Here is an 18,173-nt window from a genome sequence, read left to right as displayed (position 1 = left end):
TTTAATTTTGACTGAGAGAGCAAACAAGGCAACCGCCCATTTTATACTCCATTGACAATAATTCTTATGCCCCTATAATCTATGCACTTAGTCCACTCATTCAGTGAGGTATAAATTAATAACATTATCAGATTTGACTGTACGGTTGGTGCGATTGCTAGGCAACTGGCTGCCACGCCACGTGTAGCGAGTTAGATTCCCGTACAGAGCAACTCATTGTGAGATCCACAAATTATTGTTTCGGTTCAGGATATCGTGTGACCGTGAAATTGTATGTTTATAAACGCACCCACGTCACAGGAGTAAATCCAAGTCCGGGCAACCTTTTTTAAAAGAAAAACAGACGTTTTCAAATAAAATCATTGATTAATATTGACGCGTTACCAACTTACCTCTATAATAAAGCGAAAAGCTGCCACACTTGTGGTAAACTAAAATCGTTAAGACAAGCAAATGCGAAGATTCTGAAGAGGCATCATTTTGAAACACTCCAACTTTTCGAATATAATGACAGTGCTTATAAAATAAGCCCAGACCAGACACGTCACTTATCTTTTCGCAAAACTTTTCGAGTGATGAGTTTGATTAATTTAAATCTTAATGACGGGTATGCCCTTTTCAATCTATATTAAATACGGATTATTGATTAACCATCAAATATAAATAAATAGCGATACGATATTTTTCGAAGATATATTGCAAGTTCGCACGTATTAAAAATGTAGGTATGTAGCTCTAACTACGATACATCATCACCTGTTTTATGAGGAACTGGTAAAATTATAAGGCAGATAGTTCATATAAATTATATTCTATATTCAAAATCTAGTACCTATATGGCGGCTATTCAGACATTAGTAAACAGACCACTAAATACCTAGGTACGTCTATTTTACAGCTGTATGTGGAGGAGACATAGAGGTGGACAGCACAGGTCACTTGGAGTCACCGAACTATCCTGATGACTACCAACCCAACAAGCTCTGCATTTGGAGACTTTCTGTGCCACAGGTAAGCACTTTGTAAAGTACCACGTTGGGCGCCAAAATATTTTTAGCCCTTAATACTAAAAACCTACAGACTACGTAATAAAAAGAGTTTATCTATTAAATCATAAGCACAGTAAAAGCACAGTAATCCAAAAACATCATTCTAAACATTTCCATTGCTTAAAACTTTTCCCAATAATATCTCTTATTACCTTTTGTCTTCCAGGATTACCAAGTAGCTCTTCGCTTCCACTCCTTCGAAGTAGAGAACCACGACACTTGCTCATACGATAAAGTTAAAGTTAGGGACGGTGACTCCATGGACAGTCCACTCATCGGCATGTTCTGTGGACACAAAATACCTCCTGATATCAGGTACGCTTGTTTAGCAACATCGATTACTTTATAAAAATAGTTTCGTTCTGGATTGATTTAATATATCGCACCTTCGATAAGACAAAGGCCGAAGTGCTAAAATTTCCGAAAATGAGTTAAAAATCCAAAGTGCCTATAAAAACATTAAAACGTCAAAACGTCATTAGTACTTCGGCCCTTATCTTACCGAAGGTGCGATAATTATATCTTACGGATAATCAAGATGATTTCTTAAAGAAACACTAAAGTAGCAGAATAATATTTTCATTATATTGTCATCGTTATTTTAGGTTCTTAGAGATTTGTTCTCGTCCTGAGTCCGCAAGGCTCAGCCAAAAACTTATTGATAGATTTTCAAGTTCAGTCTACAATTATCGTAAAACTAACTCTAAAATTAAAACTAACCGATAGTACCTATTGTTCCATTTAAGGTCTACATCCAACAAATTACTGGTTATCTTCGAATCGGACAGTACAGTCCAGAAGGCTGGCTTCTCGGCGACTTTTATGAAAGAGTTCGATGAGTGTGCCTCCATAGAGCATGGGTGCAGTCACTCCTGTGTCAACACCCTCGGAGGGTATGAATGTGCCTGTGATATCGGGTATGAGCTGCATTCAGATGGGAAGAAGTGTGAGAGTAAGTAGACTTAAAACTATAAAACTTTGTAAATTGTAAGTACATTTGCCTTTATCATTAAAAGAATAAGGATAACAAGAATATTAATTATTATATCATCGTCTTATTCACGTAACTGTTTGACGAGGAACTCGACTAGTTTCACACGACGACGCGGCGATTGTCACACTGCTACGCTATCAGTAGACCCCGCGACGCGTCGTAAGTTGCGGAATGCTGCTCATGAATATGAGCCCCTAGCATGGCTTGAAACTAGACGAATTCCTTCAAAAATATATATAAAAAAAAAATGGCACGTTGTTACGTAAACATTCGCCATCTCTGTATTAAACTAACAACAACAACAGTCAGGGTTGGAATGAATTCACTATATTAGGTGTGTCAATGTTCCTAAACCACCTTATTCTTTACCCAGATGCTTGTGGAGGATCACTATACGCACCAAACGGGACGATAACTTCCCCATCATTCCCTGACCTGTACCCACCTTCAAAGAACTGCCTCTGGGAGATCGTAGCCCCACCACAGCACAGGATCACGCTGAACTTCACACATTTCGACTTGGAAGGCAACAACATGTACCAACAGGTAATTTTTAGCTTATAAACAGAAGATTTTTACTCCATTTGGTTTTAAATTGAAAATACGACTGGATGCTTCAAGTTCTGTCCCCAAACAGCTGTCTATGTTTTTGGACTGACATAAAGATAAGCTAAGATTACAGCAGCTAGTCCAAAATCTAGTAAGACCTAGTGACACACTTCATTTATTTTTTAATAAAATGGACCTAACATTTTACTGTTTTAACTTTTATTTTGTTATCGCTTTCTCTTTCTTCTTGTTCTGTATTCAAACTATCAGTGTTCTCGTACTCTTCATCAATCCTTCTTTTATCACCATCCATTTCGTATTCATTTTTCAAAATTCTATGTTATAAGTCTCTCTTGGTCCTAAATCGAAAGTATTACTCATAGTCACAAGAAAAGTTTATGTATTTCCAGGAGTGTGAGTATGACAGCGTGACGGTGCACTCCAAGTTGGGAGCTGATGTGTTGAGGCGACACGGAGTCTTCTGCGGGTCTGCGCTACCACCACCCGTGACGTCTGATGGATCAGTGTTGAGAGTTCAGGTTGGTACTTACCTACTTCATTTTAGATGTTATAAGTTTTACGAAAAAAATAGGGTTTTATATTAGGATTATTTCGTTTTTGACACTCTTACGTGACGCATCTCCGTGCGAATTGATCAAAATGTATGAGTACCTACTATTTAAACAAACAATTCTTTATCATTTTATTGCACCGGCAACATTCTCACTGCATCACCTAAAGGTTGGCTAGCAAGAATAGCTATGGCATTAAGTTCACCCTTGCATTATAAAATTGCAAAAAGAAAATGCAGTAATTCAATCACAAAAATAAGCTTAAATATGCTATATTGGCAAGCCATAAAACAGACAGTAACAGAAAGCTATTACTGCAACAAATACACTTGACCTACTAAATAAAATAACCATAAAATTTGAATTACCCAGTTCACATCAGACGGCTCAGTGCACCGGTCAGGATTTGCAGCAGCTTACTACATTGACGTGGATGAATGTGCGGAGAATAATGGGGGATGTCAACACGAGTGTCGCAACACCTTGGGCGGGTATGAGTGTGCCTGCTACAGCGGCTTCACTCTACACGCCAACGCACATGATTGCAAGGAAGGAGGATGCAAACATGACGTCACGCAGCCACATGGCACTATTTTCAGGTAAATTTGTTTTTGATCTTCTAGGCTTTTGTGATAATAATAAAAATATTGATAGAGCTGATGCGGAGCTGCGGACAACGTAACAGGTTACCGAGGCTCCAGCTCAAAGCAGGAGAAGGAACGGGGTGGTTTTTAGTCAGTAAGAGTCTGTCACTCCCTTTTGCCTCAACCGGGTGAGAGAAGTCATTAGATGATCTCCCCCCCCTAAAAAAAGGCTTTTATGATTTTTGTGTTAACATCATCAGACAAGATTTCTGTCCTAAATGTAGTAACTTAGTCAGCTTTAACGAGACCGACATCTTTTATATCCTTCCACAGTCCAAACTACCCTGCGACATATCCGCCTCGGAAAGACTGCGTGTGGCAATTCTCCACGACACCAGGCCACAGGATCAAGCTAGTCTTCCAGAAGTTTGAGTTGGAACCACATCCAGTACGTATACTTAAATAATGTGTTTACCTGAAACCCCTTTTCCTAATTTCCATAACTAATCTCCAAATTACCCTTCTTTCACTAGGAATGCGCTTACGACTATGTGACGTTGTACGATGGTGCGTCAGCTGACGAGAAGACGCTTGGTCTTTTCTGCGGGAACAGGCTGCCACATCCAATCGTAGCATCACAGAACCAAATGTACGTGGTCTTCAAATCTGATGGCTCCGTGCAGAGGAGTGGGTTCCTGGCTAATCATTCTACTGGTAAGTAGAATTTAGTAAAATATTTTTACCAACATTCTGGACTAATTATTTTGAAAGTTTGAACTGAGTTTAAAAACTTAAAAAGACTTACGTATATCAGAAGATCAAGATCAGATCTTTTTAGTTAGGTATTCAGTACCTAATGGTAATTATCTACTATTTTAGAAGACGTTTCTCATGAGCTTCATAATCTTTACCTATTTATTCTTAGAAGCGATTCCACTCCCTATTCTTCTCACAATCTCACAATAACAACTTTATATTTCCTTTCCAACAGCTTGTGGTGGTTACCTGGCAGCAACGGATGCAGTCCAGCATTTGTACTCACACGCTCGCTATGGCGACAATGCGTATGAGTCTCGGGCTAACTGCGACTGGAACATCGAAGCTCCTCGCAACCACTTCGTGAAGCTCACCTTCTTGACCTTCGAGCTGGAACCAGAGGCCAACTGCCACTACGATTACGTGCAAGTCTTCGGAGGATTAGACGGCAGTGGAGGGAACTATGGTACCTTCTGTGGAACTAAGGTGAGGGTATTTCCCTTAAATGGTTAGAAGAAGATAGGTGGCTTAACAGCTCTGCCAATGAAATTATAATCCAAAAAACAATTGTGTATTTGCATTTACCTAATGATTTTCGGTAGGGATTATAGACCAAGTTTAAGAAAGAAAAGTTACTAATTTTATTTTCCTCTAAATTGTTACAGATGCCGCCTGAAATAGTATCAACTTCCGAAGCCCTCCTCATTAGATTCCGTACAGACGACTCTCTAGTGTTCAAAGGCTTCTCAGCTTCATATCAGATGGTAAAACCCGTGTGGAGTGAAGAGGACAGCTTGGAAGGCGCTGAGTACGATGAAGAGGAAGATGAGAGGATGCCCCCTTTAGTGGTCGGCAGGAGGGGCTTGCGGGCTTCCATGCCTCGCTTCGTACGTCGTCCTACGTGACGCTGGCCGCTACCCCGACACCCGCGACATCGCAGACCGCACCGCAATAGCCGTACCTAATCGGTTTTACAGATTTTTGAGATTAAAAATAATTTTTATAATTTGGCAACATTGTTAGAAAACTTGTTGCCCGCGAAATTTTGACGGTTAGAGTTCATAGTTGCCATAATTTATATGCAATTTAAGTACAATTTTGAAATAATCAATTTTTTTGTAATGTTAGTTTTTTTTAATAATTTTATTGTAGAGCAATGCGGTCAGTTGCTATTATAACAGTTGCGATAAAGACACTATTTTGAAATGTTATTTTTTACGACTGAATAAAAATGTAAATAAATTAATATTCCTAGTCTAATTTAGGACTATTACTTAAAATAGTGGTTACCATTGTAATACTCGTACGAGATTATGTATGATCCGCGTTATCTATATAAGTGATGTTATTTATTATCATAATTAAATGATTATAATAGCCATATAATTACCAAAGAAATGTTCGTAGCCTCATTAGTAACAGTTTTTTACATAACATTTTTTGCATTTTACTATGTATTTTCAAGACGAAGTTATTGTAACTGCTAATAAATGTTAGACAAGCGCACATAGAATCATTTACATGCATTTATATAAACTAATATACTTAGAGGATAGAATTTGAGACAATATATAATTTTAAGAGTTAGTTTAAGATGTAAAAAGTTATTTTATAATAGGTGTTCAATTCATATCAAAACGTGAATACATTTACTGTATATTGTATACTATTGAATAAGCATTTTCCTGAATATTAAAGTAGGTGTTCGATTATTTTGGCAAGCAGAAATCAATACTCATTACATTTTTACTCCCTTATTTTAATGTAAAGTACACGAAACCAAATACAATTAGGTATAATTATTTTAAGATCTCTACATTTTTTTCTAAGAAGTAACACCAAAACATTTTTTTTAATAATCCACAGATATTTCTTTTATAATTATTGTATTTCCTTGTAATACTTCTGTGGGTATAACGAATCCCTCAATAGGTAATTTTGATTATACATTATTTTGTACTTAATAACTAAGAAAACAAGGATGAAAGCTGCATGTTACTCATTTTTAACGCCTATAGTTTTATTACAGGCAGGTAAACGTATAATACCTTAAACACATAATTATTGAAGTCATAATAGTATGTTATTAGTTGTCATTGTGCCAATATGGGATACTTAGTTACTGTTAAAATGCCATAGAGTAAATTAGGATAGTATTTTGTAACTTAATTATGAATATTTATACGTAGGAATGTTATTTTTATTAAAATGGAATGAAATGTATGTCTTGTTTAATTTATTTTGACACCATCAACACCCTTAAACATGAACTTTAAAAATCATGTACTAGAACTGTAACTAATGGACAAACTGAAGTAGTATTTACATAACCATATAAAAACTATTAACCAAGTACTTCTAAATTTAGCTGCCACAAAACGTCACGGGTTCGATTTCTGATTGGAACAAATTTATCATTTATGTGATCCATAAGTAAATCGTTGAGATATAGTTAAAGTAAGTTTAGCATTGAAGCTAAAACTTGAGATTTACACTTTTTTTTTCACTTTCCCTAGTGAAACCTCATTTAACGACTTGTTTCATTTTCTTTCATTACTCTTCACATTCTCATAAATTATATACGAAATGTGAAATAATTATACGAAATTGATTTTTTTACACCACCTGTATAATCTGTAGTCCACTATTATTTTACTATGGCAACATTCACCTAAACGTCAACTAATTGTTTTGTCATTTCAAAAAGAAAAAGTCAAATCTAGTAATTTATTTATTTCATCTTTAGTAGCGTCTTTTTGACCTAATTACGACAAACTAAACTGAACACGTATTATATTACTTACAAAACGTTTATTTCATTAAAATGACTGCGTTGGCGTTTAAAGTTAAAAGTAAAAATGGTCAACAAATACTTAAAGATTTGACCTCTGATAGCACCGTGGGCGAATTGAAGATGTTTTTGTCGAGTATATCGGACGTTAGCACCGAGAGAGTGAGTGTTTTGTGTGGGTATCCGCCGAAGCCGTTGGATATAAGTAATGACAGTCAAAAACTTAGTGACATTGGTTTGAAAACTGGAGAAACCCTCATAGTAGAAGAGAAACCTGCAGCTCCGTCTGTCACTTTGTCTGCGGAGTCTAAACCTGTTGAGAACGGTGTTGCGTCACACGAGACTTTAGTTCCATGTAGACCAGGCATATTAATGAAGAAGGTGGTCCCATCAGATAATTCTTGTTTATTTACTAGTATAGGTAAGTTTTTTAACATTTCTGAATGATAAACTAATTTTCCATTACTTATCTTGTTTGTTTCAGTCATTGTTCTGAATGAGACATTAACATTAGCATTGTTGTGTAAAAAGGACATTTATTAAGGTCATATAAATTGCAATATTTTATTTTAATCATGTGCATTTAATTTGCTGTTGTTATGTGATGTAGGTGATGTAGATTCTTTTATTAAAAATGTAATAATGTAGGAACAATGGACTATAAATGTGTTTATATAGACACTCTTTATCCAAGAAGTTCCACATTCAATTTAATATAAGACTGGCTGGATATGTTTCTTTCATAATTAATTTAAAAATAGAATATTTTATATTCTATCAAGCACAAACAACTATAAAAAATTAATTGTATGAACCAATTCTGTCCTCAATAAACTTCAGTCTTTTCTAATTGTTTTCTAATTAGTGTGACACTTTAATACTAACTAGAACTTAAAGTTATTTCTAATTAGAATACTAATTACTAGATGCTAGACAGAACTTCCTTCATATAGGATAATATATTCATGCCAATGAGGTTAAGCAGAAACCACAAAGTATCTATTATGAGCCTTCCTTATATATCACTAATTCATTAGCTAAGACTGCTTGTGTGGATTACATACTTTGTGACTGATAAAATAAAACTATCAATAAAAGTCCCGTCAAAATCGGTCCAGCCATTTCAGAGATTAGCGAGAACAAACAAACAGACAGACAAATATTGTAATAAATATTATTTTGGTGTCTGCATCCTATGTATATTCATATGTATGTGGTAAAAAGCTGTTATTTAAATATTACACAGCGGACACTCCAATTTTATTTATTAGTCTAGATAATTAAAGCTACTTTTATGTCACCAAACTGGTCATACAACCACACCTTGTTACTTTATTAATACTGTTTTAATAATAAAAATATTCATAATACATCAGAATACTAATAAGACATTCAATTTTTTACATAAAATAGGTAATATGCAAATTTTTCTGTTAGAACTTACACAAAGCAGTTACATTATGTTATGTTTTATTTTCTTTTAGTTTTCCAATTCAAAATTAAATACATATCTAGATTTCATTATCATCATCATCAGCCAGAACACGTCTCCTGTTGGACAAATGCCTTCCCCTTTAGTCCTCCTTGTATCTAAATTTACCTAATACTTAATTTATTTCTCATTCCAGGTTTTGTATTAAATGGCAACGTAGACACTACGGTACACACGCTAATGCGAGAGATTATTGCAATGGAAGTAGCTAGCGACTTAGAAACATACAATGAGGCTGTCCTCGGTAAACCTAATGCTGACTACTGCGTCTGGATCCAACAGCCGAGCTCATGGGGTGGTGCTATAGAGGTATTCTATTTCATTTATTCATATAAATTTTAAACTTCTCAGAGATAAGATTGATTGAAGACTAACATTAAATAAAAGTTCAATAAATTCTGAATAAAAGACAGGCAGGTATTCATTTAATCAATGAATTGATTTATGTTTTAATACTACAAATGTAATATTTAGAGAGAAATTACAAACAGTTTGGTGGGATGCAAGTGTTAAAAATTAAAATGATTAAATTAAAAAAGGTTTAGGCAAAACCATATTCTTTATGTTACTGCACAATTATTTATGTATGGTATTATCTTAAAAAAATCATTGATACCAATCTGTTTAATTATTTCGTCATTTTATTTTACTATCAATTGTAGAATATTAACAACATGTGAATTGCAATATCATTGTTTATTGCCTCATTCTTTGTAGACGGGTTCTAATTAGTTAAATCATTTTGACTCATGTAAGAATATCAGAATCAATTTTAATTTACCTGTTTTGTATTTGGTGCACTTTATGTAACATAAGTATTTTAATATTTATTTGCACCAATCTACACTTCTTAAGTTTATTGTGATGATTATTCCATCATCGAACCACAAGACAATCGGCGAGGCGTCACCATTTCATGGTGGATATTCCACCCACACCCACGAAGCGCTTCGCTTCAAGCTTCCTTGTGCGAACTGCTAGGGAGTGAAATTCTTTGCCGGAGTCTGTGTTTCCTGGGTGGTATAACCTGGGTGTCTTAAATGCCCGAGTGAATAGGTTGCTTATGGGCAGACGTGCTCTATCGTAGGCCGCATCGTCACTTACCATCAGGCCAGACAGCGGCCAAACGTCGGCCCATTTAACATAAAAAAAATATATTAATATATAGTTAGTACCAATTTTTTTAAAACTAGCCTATATTCATCCATTGTACATCTACCTGCCAGTTAATATCACAATCTTCCCAACAACCCTTAAATTCCTTACCCCCAACAAAGCCGGCAACCCACTTGTAACGCCTCTGGTGTTTTGAGTTTCCATGGGCGCCGGCGATTGCTTAACATCAGGTGATCCGTCTGCTTGTTTACCAACTTACACCATAAAAAATAATGGAGCCCTGAGTTAAATCCTCTAGTTACATAATTATGTAGCAGAGATTGACTTTAATAGATTTGGCAATTGTTTTATCTTCAATTCCAATTGGACTATAACTTGCAAGTTTCCCTGGTGTGTTAATACTTAATAAAGAATGCTTTAAAATGTTATTATGTATTCCTCTTGACTGCCTCGTTGGTCGAGTGGTCGCAAGTGCAACTGCCGGATAAGGGGTCTTGGGTTCGATTCCCGGGTCGGGCAAAATATTACTGGGCTTTTTTCGGAAGTTTCTCAGTGGTAACACGGAGTCTGGAATTGTGTTCAGCATATGGCAATAGGCCCACCCCCTATTACATGGGACTTTTAACAGCAATGGTGCAAAGTGGGTTTACAATATATAGCAGCATTACGTGCCGTAATGTGCACTTCTGCCTACCCCTTCGAGGATAAAAGATGTGACGATAAATAATAATATTTTTTCTTACTTACAGGTAGCGATCCTATCTCGTTTCTATGGGCTGGAGATGGCTGTGGTAGACACACTAAATGCAATTATAAACAGATTCGGAGAGGACAAGAATTATGGACAACGAGTCTTTCTACTATTTGACGGTGTCCACTACGACCCCTTGTATTTGGAACAAGTCGATGTGAGTGGTACAGATTTCCTATTATGTCTAATTACATTAATTACCCATCCCCAATCTTCCCAATCCCCGATTCCCCAACAACTGTTAAATTCCTAACCCTCAAAAAGGTCGACAACGCACTTGTAACACCTCTGATGTTTCTGGTCTCCGTGGGCGGCGGTGATTGCTTACCATCAGGTGATCCGTTTGCTCGTTTACTGACTCATACCATATAATTAATGTTGAACTAGAAGAATCTACCGTTGAACAAGATCGAAACGAGTGGTCGCTATGATTAGATGATTTATCAAAGCCACCCTCGTCATTTAACGGATTACGGAAGAGATTACTATTTTTACTGGACATAATCATCGAAATCAAGACCCTCAACCCCCATGTAAAATAATGTTTCCTTTATTTTCCAGGGCGGTATTCAAACAATATTCCCGACTGAAGATATGGAGATATACAGAGAAGCGGAACAGTTGGCACACGAAGCCAAGTCGTCCAGACAGTTCACGGACGTGAACAAATTCACCCTGAGGTGCAACGTGTGTGACAAACTTATCACCGGCTACGTCGAGGCACAAAAACACGCCAAAGAAACTACGCACACGAATTTTGGTGAAGTCTAGCAAACAATTAATTAGGTAAGGCGTTTCTCTAATTATGATTGTGTCCGCTTGTTGGATAATGTTGAATATTCAAAGATATATAAATTAAAAATATAGCTTTTAACAAGATACTGTCTGAGTTTATCTACTTGTCTGTTCTATTGGAACGCAGATCTATCGCGACGCAATGTGTTTCGTATTGTGTCGCGCATACCGTCAGACAAGAGGTTTAAGTTATTTATTTTTGATTCATCAACTTTTTCAATTATCCCAGCGTCTACCGGAATCCATGTTTCATTCGGTTTTTACTATTTTGACTAGATTCAAGTATTATTCTGGTTAATCTTCCTTACAATGCAATAACCTTATTTTTACTTATAAAGAAGTGCACTTATGCTAGATGAAATATTCCTATTAAAATAGTATAAATAAATAGTCAAACGGACACAATCACTTAGAAATAATTTGTTTAGGATTTTTAATTTTCCCTGATTCCCGAGGACCATACTACTCGAGAACATAATAATAGTTGAATTCGAGATAAATATTGTTTGTTTTTAATCTCAATTATTAATTGTTAACGCGAGATTTATTTATGAGATGACGATGCACATATCCTAGCAACATCTATTTTGTATGGACTTATTTGTGAGTAGTCTTGGGTGTAATAAGAAAATTATTTTTACACGAACCCTGGACTCGACCGAGTCTGACGCTGTAGTCGGTGTCTTTTTGTAATAATGATTATTTATTTTTATGTTGTATATTTGTTAGATGCTCAATATTATTTTCACCAAAGTAGATTTTTCATTATGCGGCCCGACAGTATGTTTTGTCAATTATTATTATTAGCTATCGCTAGACTGGTTTTACTCATTGCTTATTTTCGGTTGAAAACTGAATTCGCTTTTTTCGTAATCTGCGGAAATGTAGCTATTTATTTTAATTATTGTTTTAACAAAAGTATCGCACAGGGGAAATGAAATAGGTATTAAAAGAATTTCATGTACAAATGGAATGTAATACGAACTCGCAATGCATAATGAAATAGACAATAAACATGAATGCTGCATTCAGTTGTTTAGTAAAATTAGCTTCGATACAAAATGTTGAGTGAAATGTTTTAAATTATATGTTTGTTACGCAACGAACTGTTCGGCAGTTAGTGTAAGGATTCGATATTGTGTGTGTGTGTAACATGGTGTAACTAGTGTACTGCAACCTGCAACACTGCGTTGCCTCGTTTCTAAAATGCTCGAATTCGTTTCGCATTATCAGTACCTACAAAATCACATGTCAAAAGTCTGTTTGAAAAGACAATTCAACGAATTTTAGCCCTTATTCCTTTTGTCCTAATGTTCAACCTTCTATAATATTGGCAAGAGATCGTTATTTTGTAATACGGAACGTTGGCGGCTTAAAAACGTTGAAAGCGAATGCTATTTATTTTATGAATGTTTCACGTTGTTCAGTCGCCAATGTGAAAGACATGATTTGTAAATTATAAAATAAGGCTCAAAATGGCATAAATAAAAATTTGATAAATGGAATTATGTTTTATTTATCCTTACCGTATAAGAGATTGGTCTTGTGTTGTCCTAGTATCCTTAAAAAGTTCAATATCCCTAACATGTCAAAATATAGACGTCCCAGGTCAAACTTAGGGTCTTATGAAGATATAATTTCTTTGTATTTCAAAAAAACATTGCCCCATACTGGGATTTTCTACAAACATACAAGTTCACATATAAATGACACCCGAAACAAGATGTGGTCAACTTCCAAAGAGTTTTGCCGTGCGGAAATCGAAATCGCTATACGTTGTGCGGCAACGAATCACCCAGTCAAAGCCACAACGCTCCAACCGTGCAGTCAAATTTTCTGGCTGAGGGATAGGTGGGGAAGTGACTTGACAAGCATACAAGCCCCATTTATTAAATTAAATGTACTAACACTGAAGTTCTTAAAGGAACCTATGTAAGGTTGGCCTGGAGGCCAAAATTATGTAAGCTTTTAGTTCGTTTGACGTGGCCCGATGTCTTTAATAGATAGTAGCTTGAAAACGAGAGGTCCTTGAGTCTTGTTTTTTTAGCAGGGGGGGCCCGGAAAATCATCCAATGACTTCTCCCACCATAGTCGAGGCAAAAGGGAGTGTCAGACTCTTACTGACCAAAAACCACCCCTTTCCTTCTCCTGCTTTTCGAGCTACAGCCCCGGTAAACCCGCTAGGTAGGTAGCTATTTCATTAATAGTCCTATTGTGTGTAGCACAGCTTTAAAATAAAAATAAAATGCACAAGTAAGGGTTTTATTCGATTTATTATTAACACAAATGTACAATATCAATAAATATAGTCACATCAGCTTTCTATCTGTCGTTACACTATGATTCACTTTATACAATGTTGTCATACAACATTAACTTATTTTTACGCTCGATAACAAAATTGTGCATTTGAAATTGGGCCGCCTTTACTTTGTTCAATTTTAAAATAAAATAAGATAGATTTAAAAATAGTAAAGTAAATACACAATTTTAACTCCGTAGCTCTATATAGATTGTGCTAGAAATCTTGACAATGAATTTGTTAATAGATTTCCAACCGTATACCAATGGTATAAAGTTGAATATCAATTTAAATTTCTGTCTTAAAATATGTAGCGACTGATTTCTTTCCTAATTCTCAAGACTTCCAGCTCAAAATTTAAAAGGTTTAATATTATTCTTCATTTTAAAATTGAACATTTCGATACAGTTTTAGGAACTAAACGGCGTACAAACTAAGCGTATACACAGCTCTTTATTATATTTTATTTATTGCTAAATAGGTGAAGATATAGAAGACGTGCCCAAGCTACAGTTATCATTTAGAAATATCATATATTTATATTAACTTCTCGCCTTGTTCACGCAAATCTCATTTCGTCCAAGGTTTGTCAAAACATGGCGTTTTCAAAATAAAACGTTCATTAAAAGGCCCCATTCGCACGAGATATTTTTGACGCGCGTTAAAAAAGCGTTCAAATGGAACAAATGCATCTGCTAGTATACGTTTACACGTTAAGCGTTTTTAAAACGCGATGCTTTTATCGAGCAGTGTTGTATTTTCAACGCTGGGCGTTGAAGTTGAAGTGTTAAAGATTAATTTGCAACGCACGCACACCAATGCCGAATTTTAAAGCGCCCTCTCATGCGATTGGAGCCTATTAAATAGTTCTAAATGTCTGTATAATATTATACACTCTTTAATTCGTTCTTCGGTTAATAATTTGAACATTATTTTTGCAAATTTCTTGGGACATTCTATCTAGTTTGTCATATTTGAAAAAAATATAATAATTGGAGTGGTTGTTTTTATATATTTGGGATAATATAAATAGTTATTTAATCTTTTTAAGAAAAAGGCAAATGGATATTCGAAAGCTCTAAGAGATATGGATTAGTTAGAAGTCTCATATATAAGACTAAAATATTTTAACAAAAAGTTGGTATATACGCGAATTCAAGACACAATTTGTTTCATATAACACTCAAACCGTCTGATATTTTTGTTTAACAAATAAAATATAACAATAATAAGTTCGCTTTGATTTCGATTTTACTTAAAACTAAAGGCATTCTGATATGTTACAATTATCAATAATTTTAGTAAAATAAATACAAAATTGTGTGATTATTATAATTAAGATCTGTTCAAAAATATTTGATTTATAATCTAAATGCAATATAATCCGAGAAAGAGTTTTTATAAAAAATATAAGTAGATTTAAAAATCTTAAAGCAACTAAATGTGGTTTTTATAATGGCAGTGTATCATAAAAAAAATGCAGAAATATTTGGAAAAAACAATACTAAGTTACAAAAATAATCTTAAAAGCGATTAATAAATATTAATAAAGCTTAAAATGTTACAAAATTGCTACTTGTAACATATCGAATGCAAAAAAAAAACAAATCTAAAAATTTCGACTTTTTTAAAAGTCATTAAAATGCTAGTAGGTGCATAGACTACGCTGTTATTTTTTATATTAAAATGGCCTACAGAGACAGTCAAAACTTTGATATAGAAAAACCGACATTATTACCAGGTAGTAAGGTCGTGATTTACATCAAAACGTTTTTACTTCCAGTAATGTAGTATGAAAATCCATATGAACAATTTAGCGAAGTTTTAGGACACACTTTTTATAGTTAGTTTTATTCGAAGAGAGCTTTAGTTTTCAACATACAAAATTATGTTAATAATCTCAAAATACATATACAAATAATATAATTAAGTAGGTTTACTGACTACCTAGTCGATTAGGAACATTTTGGCAAATATGAATCCTTTTTTAGAGAAGTACAAATCGTTTCATAATATTTATTGAGGGGGGAAAGTCACCCAATGACTTCTTGCGCTCTTCCTTAGGCGAGGCAAGAGGAGTATCAGACTCTTAGTGACAAAAACCAACCCCTTCCCTCTCCTGATTTTCGAGCCGGAGCCCCGGTATCCCGTTAGGTAGTCCGCAGCTCCAGAATACTTTAGTATTGTATACTTTAAAATTTAACATAGCACCAAAGCTTTTATTCCGCAAAAGGACAGGCAGAGGTGTACTTAGAGTCCACATTTCGCCAATTTTCATACTCATTGACTCTAAAATTATTACAAAAATCTCACCAATTATATCTCATGGTTATTGAAAATTATACTAATTAAAAATATACTTAATCATATTTATATGGATTTTCATACTACTTAGAACTAATAAAAGCAGTGGTTTCATAATTTATGTGGGCATAAAAGTCTCATTGTGAGTTTTTCAAGTAAGCAGATTATTCATACAAAACTAGGTATATTATAAAAATCGTGACGTGTTTCAGGGCGGTTTACAAGATATTTCAGGCATTGTACTGAAGAGATTATACACTATGTGTTAAAAAACTTATAGCTATCACACTTTTGCTTAGAATAACTAATTTAATGCAACAAAAATATTGATGTTTTTGCCAGCATTTGGCTGCTTGGTGATACATACTGTTTATGTAATAATACCACGCCTTTTAGCCGCAGAAGGGGTAGGCAGAGGCATGTCAATACAATATTGTACTATTATTATTGTATTGTAAACAAAGCGATGTCGATAAATACTTTAGATTGTAAGAAATCTCTTGAGTAACGTGTGATATAAAATGTATAATGTTACCTTTTTTTAATAATCCTTAATCTCACTTTGTAATGTCTTACTCCATATAGTATGCTACATACATTTTATTTTATACACGATGCGTTTTTGGATAAACATATCAGTAGCTAACATAACTTCACATCAAGCTATAAAAAACCAGTATAAATTGACCGTTGAATGTACTGAAAGGTCATACAAAGCGAGACCAAGATATACTGGTTATGTATAGCTAGTGTACGTAGATGAAGTTGGTTAAAAACCAATAACAATTAAAATTATTATAGTTTTGTTTCTATCTCGCTTTCACAATGAGAATCACTGTGAAAGAAGCGAGACAACAATTAGCCAGTTTTAATAACCCATCTTTCAGTAGATTTTGCTCCTAAAGATAGACAATGGACATGAAGTTCCATACAAAATGTGTCAAAATTCTACCTCTTGTAATTTGATCTACGGACAAACAGATTATTGAATCCAGCCATATTTTAAACATAATTATAATCAACTACTGATAGTATTTATCCAAAACAACGCCAGTGTGTCAATTTTCAGAATATTAAATATCTTTATCTACGTGCGTCGATCCTTACTATGATACTACTGCGGCGCCGGCGCAGGTTTAGGTGCCGACCAGCGAGGCAAGGAGATACCAAACTTGGTCTCGAGCCCCGTTAGTACTGGCAGCGCCACCTGGTAGCCGCCGATGTGATGTGGTTTCTTCACTGATTCCTCGATAGGTGTCGCCACGTGTAACTCTGAACCGGCTGGGCGTCTGTAAAGGAAATTATGCGTTAAGAGTATTCAAATAAGGATCAATTTTGAACGTGTTAGAAGCTAAATTTCTTTTTTTGATTTCATGGTCTACGAATTTATCTATATAAGTTTTTAAACTGACATGGTCATTAACACTAGCATTAGAACTCAAAACGGGATATTTACCGGAAACTCATAGAAATGAAAAAACATGGTAAATATCCCGTTTTGAGTTTTCATACTAGAATTTATCTAGATTTTTTAATCTACATACTTCTGAGCATGAATAACGTTGAAGGAAACTTACATCTTTAACTCAACAAATATTTGATCTTAATATAGTAACAAAACAATATAAGAAGTAGTACTCACGATCCTCCAAAATCGACGAAGAACAAGCGCTGTAGTATTTCATAAGTGACGAGTGTGACACCGAACTGCGGCGAGGAGCGGAACACTCGGGCGACGGCTCCCTTCCAGAATGCGCGCGCGCCTTCCTCCGCGTATATCTTGCGCGCCGCGTCTATTACACCGTTGTACGTTGTTTGTCCCGATCGAGCTACCACCTGGAGGACAAAATATGCTTTATAGTTTAAAGATAATCTTAATAATATAATAAAGTAGATCACAGTTTTATGGGACAGGGCGGCCAGATGAGTAGACGTATCATCTGATGGTAAGTAACCGATGACGCCCATGAACACCCGCTTCTCCAGGGGAATTGTAAATGCGTTGAATTTGATTTGCCTTTTGGGAATTAGATTTGAGGATTTAGGATGTGGAATACAACACAAGCGTTGTTTCACGACAGTTTTCTGTGAGGCCGTGGTATCAATCCAGTCGAACCT

The 18,173-nt window shown here is 35.1% G+C and overlaps 3 protein-coding genes across 10 annotated transcripts in view; 2 read left to right on the top strand and 1 right to left on the bottom strand.

Annotated features, from left to right (window-relative positions):
• The window catches only part of LOC118268162 (tolloid-like protein 1), a 117,668-nt gene extending 110,941 nt beyond the window's left edge, over window positions 1–6,727 (top strand). For 2 of the 3 annotated variants that reach the window (XM_035582491.2, XM_035582490.2), the window contains exons 11-20: window positions 899–1,011; window positions 1,216–1,364; window positions 1,796–2,001; window positions 2,417–2,589; window positions 2,988–3,131; window positions 3,537–3,763; window positions 4,082–4,196; window positions 4,282–4,462; window positions 4,740–4,990; window positions 5,170–6,727. In XM_035582491.2, coding sequence (XP_035438384.2) covers window positions 899–1,011; window positions 1,216–1,364; window positions 1,796–2,001; window positions 2,417–2,589; window positions 2,988–3,131; window positions 3,537–3,763; window positions 4,082–4,196; window positions 4,282–4,462; window positions 4,740–4,990; window positions 5,170–5,409 — 1,799 coding nt within the window. In that variant the 3' untranslated portion in view covers window positions 5,410–6,727. The remainder of the gene's footprint in view (window positions 1–898; window positions 1,012–1,215; window positions 1,365–1,795; window positions 2,002–2,416; window positions 2,590–2,987; window positions 3,132–3,536; window positions 3,764–4,081; window positions 4,197–4,281; window positions 4,463–4,739; window positions 4,991–5,169) is intronic. The other variant, XM_035582492.2, reaches the window with a different exon arrangement.
• Window positions 6,728–7,171: 444 nt separating this feature from the next.
• Window positions 7,172–12,954, top strand: LOC118268297 (ubiquitin thioesterase OTU1). The gene is made up of 4 exons (XM_035582734.2): window positions 7,172–7,716; window positions 8,924–9,096; window positions 10,653–10,811; window positions 11,216–12,954. The coding sequence occupies exons 1-4, from the start codon at window positions 7,329–7,331 to the stop codon at window positions 11,423–11,425; spliced, it is 930 nt and encodes a 309-aa protein (XP_035438627.1). The 5' UTR covers window positions 7,172–7,328; the 3' UTR covers window positions 11,426–12,954.
• A 749-nt stretch (window positions 12,955–13,703) lies between these two features.
• LOC118268110 (calcium-binding mitochondrial carrier protein Aralar1) overlaps window positions 13,704–18,173 on the bottom strand; it is a 30,654-nt gene continuing 26,184 nt past the window's right edge. For all 6 annotated transcript variants that reach the window (XM_035582385.2, XM_035582389.2, XM_035582388.2 and 3 more), the window contains 2 exons: window positions 17,698–17,891; window positions 13,704–17,344 (listed from right to left, as the gene is read on the bottom strand). In XM_035582385.2, the coding sequence (XP_035438278.2) occupies window positions 17,170–17,344; window positions 17,698–17,891 (369 nt within the window). In that variant the 3' untranslated portion in view covers window positions 13,704–17,169. The remainder of the gene's footprint in view (window positions 17,345–17,697; window positions 17,892–18,173) is intronic.

This window comes from Spodoptera frugiperda, chromosome 29, assembly GCF_023101765.2.
Source record: "Spodoptera frugiperda isolate SF20-4 chromosome 29, AGI-APGP_CSIRO_Sfru_2.0, whole genome shotgun sequence".
Taxonomy (NCBI): Eukaryota; Metazoa; Arthropoda; class Insecta; order Lepidoptera; family Noctuidae; genus Spodoptera; species Spodoptera frugiperda.
This window is presented reverse-complemented; position numbering and strand designations above follow the sequence as displayed.

Coding starts and splice junctions, on each gene's coding strand:
- LOC118268297 (XM_035582734.2), top strand. CDS start 7,329: ATGACTGCGTTGGCGTTTAAAGTTAAAAGTAAAAATGGTCAACAAATA. Junction 9,097..10,652: donor CATGGGGTGGTGCTATAGAG/GTATTCTATTTC, acceptor TCTTACTTACAG/GTAGCGATCCTATCTCGTTT. Junction 10,812..11,215: donor TGTATTTGGAACAAGTCGAT/GTGAGTGGTACA, acceptor TTTATTTTCCAG/GGCGGTATTCAAACAATATT.